The 9,207-nt window shown below is 42.7% G+C and overlaps 2 protein-coding genes across 3 annotated transcripts; one reads left to right on the forward strand and one right to left on the reverse strand.

Annotated features, from left to right (window-relative positions):
- Positions 1-5: 5 nt before the first annotated feature.
- Positions 6-1,379, forward strand: timm8a (translocase of inner mitochondrial membrane 8 homolog A (yeast)). The gene is made up of 2 exons (XM_024383212.2): positions 6-251; positions 642-1,379. The coding sequence occupies exons 1-2, from the start codon at positions 135-137 to the stop codon at positions 801-803; spliced, it is 279 nt and encodes a 92-aa protein (XP_024238980.1). The 5' UTR covers positions 6-134; the 3' UTR covers positions 804-1,379.
- A 58-nt stretch (positions 1,380-1,437) lies between these two features.
- zgc:101583 (uncharacterized protein LOC494104 homolog) lies at positions 1,438-5,962 on the reverse strand. Of its 2 annotated transcripts, none has more exons than XM_024383208.2 (6): positions 5,608-5,962; positions 4,544-4,682; positions 4,336-4,392; positions 3,852-3,942; positions 3,418-3,578; positions 1,438-3,063 (listed from the first exon to the last, which is right to left on the reverse strand). In XM_024383208.2, the coding sequence occupies exons 2-6, from the start codon at positions 4,680-4,682 to the stop codon at positions 2,399-2,401; spliced, it is 1,113 nt and encodes a 370-aa protein (XP_024238976.1). In that variant the 5' UTR covers positions 5,608-5,962; the 3' UTR covers positions 1,438-2,398. The 2 variants fall into 2 exon arrangements, with proteins under 2 accessions (XP_024238976.1, XP_024238977.1); XM_024383209.2 differs by lacking the exon at positions 5,608-5,962 and adding an exon at positions 5,130-5,575.
- Positions 5,963-9,207: the final 3,245 nt, after the last annotated feature.

The following is a 9,207-nucleotide window of genomic DNA, read 5'->3' on the forward strand; positions in this document are numbered from 1 at the left end:
TGATTGGTCCAGCACTCTTCCGTTTCCTGTGATGCGCAAGCCGATTCACACACGTGAAGGTCAGGAACTGCAGTCAATCGTTTACAATTATCAAATAATTGTACATTTCTGTCTAATTTATAAGCGATTTGCCCATGAACATGGAAAACCAAGGAGCCACAGCAGACCCTCAGCTTCAGCAATTCATCGAAATCGAGTCCCAAAAACAAAGGTTTCAGCAGTTGGTCCATCAGATGACTGAAGTGTGTTGGGTAAGAAACGCTTCTGCAATGACAACTTGTAAGCTAGGTGAGCTACTGTAGCTAGCTACTTGAACATCTGGCGATCAAGTACATGAATGCATAAAAATGTACATAGTTTGCCAGTGATACATTGGACATGTAGGCGTCTTTATTGTACTAGCTAACTTGTAATGCCAGTATTTGTGGCTAAATGCAAACGTTTGCTGCATTAAGCTAACTAGCTACAATAACTACGCTTCTGAATTAAGCTCCTACACAATCAACTACCTGTAGGGTACTCGCCTAAAATAGTGTTTTAGATGTGAACAAATTACTCATGCACGATGCAATGTCTTCCACTCCATGCAATGACGTGATCCGGCCAATGATTGAGCACCCGTCTACTCTGGTTCCTTACAGGAGAAATGCATGGACAAACCTGGGCCCAAGCTGGACTCCCGGACAGAGATCTGCTTTGTGAACTGTGTAGAGCGCTTCATTGACACAAGCCAATTCATCCTGAACAGACTCGAACAAACACAGAGGAGTAAGGGCTCCTTCTCAGAATCCATGTCTGAATAGTCTAGCAACATCCTCCACTGGATAGACTGACAAGGCGCTGAACAGCCAATCAAGTTGTTTTACAGCAATGCCAGCTTTCTATATGGTGCAATGAGAACACTGTCCAATAACCAGGTGGGGAAGAAACAAGTCGTCTTGATAAGTGCCTCGGTTTTGCACCTTGTATCATGTCACCTAGCCAAGTCCTCTCTCATCTAGTGGGACATGAGATTAAGTGCAGTAGTAACAATTCTGGTTGGTAGCTAGCTAATATCTTCATATTGTTGGTGATTCTGAAACTGTAGTAAATTGAATGAGCCTGTTGCATGTCAATCATATCATGAAAACTGAGATGGGAGAACTTCATTAGTATGCTTTTAAAACAAGCTTACCCAGCTGTAGAGGTTGTCCTGGGGCAGAAACAAAGAGCCAAAAATCTGGGACATTCAATTTGACACCGCGTCGGAAAGCCACAAAAACTCACTGCGTTCAGTACCAAGTCAGAGTACGAACAATGTCTTGTTGGGAAAAGGGCACGATCTATGGCTGAAACAAGTGTTCCATTGTATATATATGCAATAAACAAAAATCTTATTGCCTGCTTTGTCATCATTGGCATTTTGAATACAGTGTGGTCCAAGTATTAGGGTCTTGCTGTATAAAAAGGTAATTGTTTATTGACATACTAAAAGAATGAGCAGTATGTTATAAATCAATGATTAAGAAATACATTAAGTTCGACACATGCAGTAGTAGGAATGTGTTTCAAGAGAGGCTATTTCAAGAAAAGTGCCTCAGTTAATACTGATGTTCATATACATGATCAATAAATTCAATTGAGGTATTACAGTAACTTCACACTCAGATTGTGAATATTGAACAATCACTAACTTTGAAAGAGATGATTGAAGCAAGTACACAAGGTAAAAGCTGTATTGCCTTGACTCACAGTAGGTCTTGCATTTTTAAAGAAACATTAAAACAAAGGAATAAGACAGGCCTAAGTTACAGTTCAGTCAGTAAAAAACAGAAGGCACTAGTCGGTTCATATCAAAACTAGTGGATCTGAACTAAAATCAATACATTCAATTATCACTGTCCATGATTAAATATTAAGTGTATGTACACCAGTTTATTTTATATAGTAGAAACCATTCGGATTAAGGGGAAACCTGTAGGACTAATACTTTCAACCAGTTGAATGGTTTAGGCGTACCATGAAGTAAAATACAATTCTGTTGAACTTTGCTAATCTCTAGACATACTGTACATTTGTCGGTATAGAAATGCAATGTGCTCACTGGATTGCAGTGCATGATAATTAGGCAAACAATCCTTCCAGTGGCTATTGCATTGTAAGACTATATTTAGTAAACATATTTTCCACTTGTCTACGCAGGTGGTTAAATATCAAATGAACAGAAATGTAAAACTGGCAATGGGAAATTGATCTCTAAACATTTGGCCTTCGTGCTAAATTGGGTTGGAGTCAATTCAGTTTTCGATTCAGGAAATTAGCTGAAATTCAATTAAGGAATTCAAAATTGCCTATTGTTTTCAGAGTCATGAATTGAGCTTCAATCATACTGAATTAAGAACTGAATTGATCCCAAGTGCTAAGTGGTGACAAAGCTATTGTTCCTCCTCATTGAGCCCTCTGGCGAGTAGTTGCCCTTTGAGTTCCCCTCTCTGGCCAGCTTCCCCTCCCCTGGCCCCTCTGCCTGGCTCTCCTGGCTAGGCAGGGCCACGTATGCCTGCTGGCCCCAAGGGGATCCATGAGGTCCCTTCCTCAGGTACAGTGGCAGCGAGTCCCAACTGAATGTGAGATCTTTAAATGCATGAAGGAGGAAGATACCCAAGATAATTGTGAGGAACCCACTGACTGTCCCCACAGCTCCGTCCGTGCTCATGCTCAGCCACTCCTTGAAGAGGATAGCTGAACATGCCATTACAGAGGTGGTGAAGAACACGTAATAGATGGGCGTGACGATGGACGTGTTATAAATGTCCAAGGCTTTATTGAGATAGCTGATCTGGATGCTGACGCAGATCACCAGGCAAATGAGTAGACACCAGAACAGGGGTTCCTTTAGGACAGCAGTGCCAGCGAACAGCTCCTTAATGCCGATGCCCAGGCCCTTGACGCAGGACACCGACAGGGAGCCAATCACGGAGCAGATCAGGATGTAAACCAGCACGTTTTTCTGGCCGTAGCGCGGGGCGACCAGGAAGATGAGGATCAAGCTGCTCGCCACGACAGACACGGCGAACACTATGAATCCTGGGAGACATCACAGTCGGAACATTTGAATGAGTACATTGTAAGAGCATGATACAATAGTTGATTCTTGCATTTTTACTTATTAACAAGCCAATGCTTTTTGGGATCAGTGGCTCTGAACAGCTGCTGAGTGATTCAGCATAGGTCAACATGTGAGACATTGGTATGACTGAAGTAATACGTTTCTCAACATGGCCACAAACATTATCAGCGCATGCAAGGTTATTGGCATAAAGGCACTGCACATATTTTTTTAACCTTAAAAATCACATAATGAGTAGTTATTTGGGATGCAAGATGATATTATAGAAAAGTGTTTGTGTATATCTGGACCCATGATGTCAGTTACAGTACCTGGGTCTTGGAGTTTCTCAGCCATGGCAGTAAGGGAGGCCACCTCATCCTCCTGAGGGGCGTGGATGACCATGACAGTGGAACCCAGGATGCACAGCAAGCAGCCCATCTTCCCGTGAACATTCAACCGCTCATTCAGGAAGTATGAGGACAGCACAGCACTGCAGGAAGCAGGCAAAATAAGTTTGTCTAGTCAAAATTAACAGATTTTTTTGCTGTAGCGATCTTCATTTTAATGGCATGCAATAAGGTCTGACTGACTTTAGGCCCAAATACATGTTAGGAAAACATCCTAGAGCTAGCTCTTTGCAAATGGCTTATTACATTTGAAACAGAATGTCACCTTACGCTCATCTTAACAGTTCATGAGATGAGGTGTGAGGAACTCAGTACCGATCAAAGCACAAGCTGCAGTTCAGTAATCAGCCATTTACCTCACAAGAACGCTCATTGCTCCCAGTGGTGTTACCAATGTGGCAGGGGCAAAAGCGTAAGCGGCAAAGTTAGCTGCTTCCCCAGCTCCCACTGAAACACAGAAAACAGCATTAGTATGCAACAATGACATGGGATGATGCACATGGTACTGTAATTGTAAGGGGAGGTGAGTTTTGATAACTATGCTCTCATTCAGCCTACATGTGCAAATGTGATCTTCTGAGGAATGTGTACTTCAAAGAGTTCAATAGGACAATGTGGGTCGTTGCATCATCACAAAAGACTACCAGCAAAAATACCAAACCCACAACAGCCTCCCTTTCTCTTTGAAAACAAAGACCACAATGTTAACAGGGAAAGGTCAATGAGGACTGTTACTACAAGGTTTACCCTACTGTACCATATGCTAAAGTTCAGTAATGCTAAATTGGTATTTTAAAAATAAAGAACCAGTGATCAGGTGACAGATTTTTCTACACTTACTTGATATTAGTCCTGCCCACCATAGCCATTCCTTGAGGTAAGCATATCCCCCCTGACCTAATAAATACAAATATAATGTATGATCATACAGATAGGGCCTACTATGCTAATAATACAAGTGTTTATTAAAGTTTTATTCAGTAAGCATACTTTCAATTGCCCAACGTAGCTAAAGTTAAGATGAAGTTATGTATGATGGTGGTAATACCTGCTCGCATAAACCCTTTGCTGGACAATCGCAAAAGACCTTTCTTCTTAAGGATGAAGCTTCCTCCAATGAAGATGCTCGAGCTCATGGCAAGAGAGAGGCCAATGTAGAAGTCAGTGCGGTTTGTTCCGATATCCATCTGAAAAACACCACCAGATTTGATAATAATGCAGAGTACACCGATCGCAGATTCTGAAAGGTTCTGGATGGCGGTTCTCTAACCATGTCTACTACTGTTAATGTCTATTAACCTAAACACCTAACTAACCCTAAAGACAATCAATGTATTCGTTGTTCAATCCCGCAGCCTTGACACAACGGGTTTGCAATACAGTTGAGGAACGGGCTGGAGAAACCCAACCGTTCTCAAATTTGTAGATGCAACTATGGATTAGATCATAGGCATATTTAGAAGCTATATAGTGTCTGGGTTTGTAAACAAAAACGTTACTTTTTACAAACTGTCTGAATTTAAACAAACATTGAGTTATGATAAACAGTAATATGCTCACGAGGAGCTATAAATGAGTCAAGGTGCAATGCCTATGGACATTCATTGAAATTACAGTAACGATCGCATACTTACTTTTACAGTTCAATTCAGCGTGTTGACTTCAGCCTGAATATTTCCTTCAGCTGATAGTCTTATTTTTGTCAGCTAGCTAGCTAACTTTTTAATCGGGTGACGATGTCTACTAACGTTACACATTTGATCAGATTTATGCGGTGAGGTAGTATTAGCAGCAATATCTTCTACCTGAATCTGAATAACGTTTTTTTTTTACCTGTAATTACTCATTCTGAACAGAGGTCATAAGACGTAGCTGGTAACAATAACTTGACTGGCAAAGCAATGTAGCGGGGCTATTAGCCTAGCTAGCCAGCTACCTAACGTTAGCCAGCTAACTTTTGAAGTAAGCAAGCCAGGCAGAAGAGAAAAGTTTCTACAACACAGATTGGGCTGTATAGCTGACTTGCTATCCTATTTTCTTGTTTGCACACAACATTCACGTGAACACGAAAGGCTAGTATAGTACACATCCTAAAATGTACTTTGAGCTCACCTTTGGTTTCAACCCATTCGATCTGAAAAGAAGCAGCTGACTGCTGGAGTACGCCCAGAATGGATACTGCACTTCCTCGTGCAGTGTCAGTATCGAATATATAATTGTATAGCTATATTTGTTTCATACCATATCTGGCCAACGTTTACGAACTCGCCACAATCATTTTTAATTTACATCAACTGACTTTATGAAAACCCAAATTAACAAGCAAATGGAAGTTTATGTGTGACATATCAGAGACAAAAATGGGCGAGTTCGTTTTACACGGGTCTGTTCTATTCGGAATCCTTGGTACATCCCTACGCCATTGAAGTTGACATTTAAAATGGTTAAAGTAAGCGCTAGGACAGCGTTTCACAAGGGGTGCACGTTTTGTTTTTTGCTTTAACACTACACAGCTGATTCAAATGATCAAAGCGTGATGATTAGTTGATTATTTGAATCACCCCAGTGGCTGCACTGCAGGTGGAGATGGGTGACATGCCATTGTAGATTAGGAGACAGCAGTTGGCAATTCATTATTGGGTTAACCTACAGGGACAAGGGGTGTCTCATCCTACAAAAGGGATTTTACAGGCATGCTGGAAACATGACAGAACACAAACTTTGGGTGGGTAATACCCAGGTGAAAGAGATTGGACTGTATGGAAGGGAGTTTAGTCCAATGGTAGCTATTCCTGTAAATCCACCATGGCTACTCCCACCTCCAGTAGTTGATCTAGAAGTATTAGACAGACTACAGAAGGATAGTCAAATCAAATTAAATTTTATTTGTCACATACACATGGTTAGCAGATGTTAATGCGAGTGTAGCGAAATGCTTGTGCTTCTAGTTCCGACAATGCAGTAATAACCAACAAGTAATCTAACTAACAATTCCAAAACTACTGTCTTATACACAGTGTAAGGGGTTAAAGAATATGTACATAAGGATATATGAATGAGTGATGGTACAGAGCAGCATAGGCAAGATACAGTAGCTGATATCGAGTACAGTATATACATATGAGATGAGTATGTAAACAAAGTGGCATAGTTAAAGTGGCTAGTGATACATGTATTACATAAGGATGCAGTCGATGATATAGAGTACAGTATATACGTATGCATATGAGATGAATAATGTAGGGTAAGTAACATTATATAAGGTAGCATTGTTTATATATTTACATCATTTCCCATCAATTCCCATTATTAAAGTGGCTGGAGTTGAGTCAGTGTCATTGTCAGTGTGTTGGCAGCAGCCACTCAATGTTAGTGGTGGCTGTTTAACAGTCTGATGGCCTTGAGATAGAAGCTGTTTTTCAGTCTCTCGGTCCCAGCTTTGATGCACCTGTACTGACCTCGCCTTCTGGATGATAGCGGGGTGAACAGGCAGTGGCTCGGGTGGTTGATGTCCTTGATGATCTTTATGGCCTTCCTGTAACATCGGGTGGTGTAGGTGTCCTGGAGGGCAGGTAGTTTGCCCCCCCGGTGATGCGTTGTGCAGACCTCACTACCCTCTGGAGAGCCTTAAGGTTGAGGGCGGAGCAGTTGCCGTACCAGGCGGTGATACAGCCCGCCAGGATGCTCTCGATTGTGCATCTGTAGAAGTTTGTGAGTGCTTTTGGTGACAAGCCGAATTTCTTCAGCCTCCTGAGGTTGAAGAGGCGCTGCTGCGCCTTCTTCACGATGCTGTCTGTGTGAGTGGACCAATTCAGTTTGTCTGTGATGTGTATGCCGAGGAACTTAAAACTTGCTACCCTCTCCACTACTGTTCCATCGATGTGGATAGGGGGGTGTTCCCTCTGCTGTTTCCTGAAGTCCACAATCATCTCCTTAGTTTTGTTGACGTTGAGTGTGAGGTTATTTTCCTGACACCACACTCCGAGGGCCCTCACCTCCTCCCTGTAGGCCGTCTCGTCGTTGTTGGTAATCAAGCCTACCACTGTTGTGTCGTCCGCAAACTTGATTGAGTTGGAGGCGTGCGTGGCCACGCAGTCGTGGGTGAACAGGGAGTACAGGAGAGGGCTCAGAACGCACCCTTGTGGGGCCCCAGTGTTGAGGATCAGCGGGGAGGAGATGTTGTTGCCTACCCTCACCACCTGGGGGCGGCCCGTCAGGAAGTCCAGTACCCAGTTGCACAGGGCAGGGTCGAGACCCAGGGTCTCGAGCTTGATGACGAGCTTGGAGGGTACTATGGTGTTGAATGCCGAGCTGTAGTCGATGAACAGCATTCTCACATAGGTATTCCTCTTGTCCAGATGGGTTAGGGCAGTGTGCAGTGTGGTTGAGATTGCATCGTCTGTGGTGAGGGTGTTGATCCATCTGATTTGTTTAAAAAGACTTATAATACTGTATATCATGATTTTGTGGCCATTTACACAGATGGTTCAAAAGATCCAAGGACAGGGTGTACTAGGTCAGCATTTGTAGTGCAGGAATTTGGGGTGGAAGTCAGGAAACATATTACAGATAATCTGGCTGTATTTAAAAAAATATATATATATATATATATTTATTTAACTGAGCAAGTCAGTTATGAACAAATTCTTATTTCCAATGACTGCCTAACCCGGCCTAACCTGGATGACGCTGGACCAATTGTGTGCCGCCATATGGTACTCCCAATCACGGGCGGTTGTGATACAGCCTGGAGTCGCACCAGGGTCTGTAGTGACACCTCTAGCACGGAGATGCAGTGCTTTAGACCACTGTGCCATGCGGGAGCCATCTACGGCAAAGCTGATTTCCATACTGTTGGCCTTGCAGTGGGTGGAGAAAGTCAAGCCAGACAGAGTAGTTATTTGCTCTGATTCATGTGCAGCGTTAATGAGTCTCCAGTCCTTTAAGTCATGTAGCAGACAACCTGCTTTATGAGGTGCTACAAACCCATGGCAGGATTAGACAGATGGGAATACAGATAAGCTTTACTTGGGTCCCAGCTCATGTGGAGGGGAATGAGGCAGTTGATATACTGGCTAAACAAGCACTTAGAAGTGGGGATGTTGATGGTGCAGCGATGGCAGGCGCAGTTGAATAAGAGACGGGGATACTGGAAATTAGTTTAGAGTACATAGATACAAACGTCATTAGAATATGTTATATTTTTTTTAAAGCAATGGGGCTGGCAGGTAGGCTTTAGTTTCTTTCTGTCTCTGGCCCACACTCGTGCTAGGGCAGAAAATGAAATGTGCCCCCCTTTGTTGTCATGAGGACTGAGTTTGGAAAACCCTGGGTTAGGATAAGAACTAACCCTAGACTACAGCCTGTCGTTTCCAATGGGAGCAAATGAATCATAGTGGGCATAGTCAAGCACGAGCATTGGCGCGTTCTAGCATGTATTTGCATAGTTCAGTCCGGGAATGTGAAGTTGCGCATGTGCAATAACTCAATTCGCCCTTGCACTCCTAAACAACGCGATTATATATAAAAAAAAAACTTTGGCAAAGTGTGAAGTCTACAAAATTTAGTGCACTCGGTTCAGAACTGTACGTTTGTGTATGTGTAACTGTTTTTGTCGCACTGCTTTGCTTTATCTTGGCCAGGTCGCAGTTGTAAATGAGAACTTGTTCTCAACTGGCCTACATGGTTAAATAAATAAAACTCAGTTCAGGA

Source organism: Oncorhynchus tshawytscha, linkage group LG21, assembly GCF_018296145.1.
Source record: "Oncorhynchus tshawytscha isolate Ot180627B linkage group LG21, Otsh_v2.0, whole genome shotgun sequence".
NCBI lineage: Eukaryota > Metazoa > Chordata > Actinopteri > Salmoniformes > Salmonidae > Oncorhynchus > Oncorhynchus tshawytscha.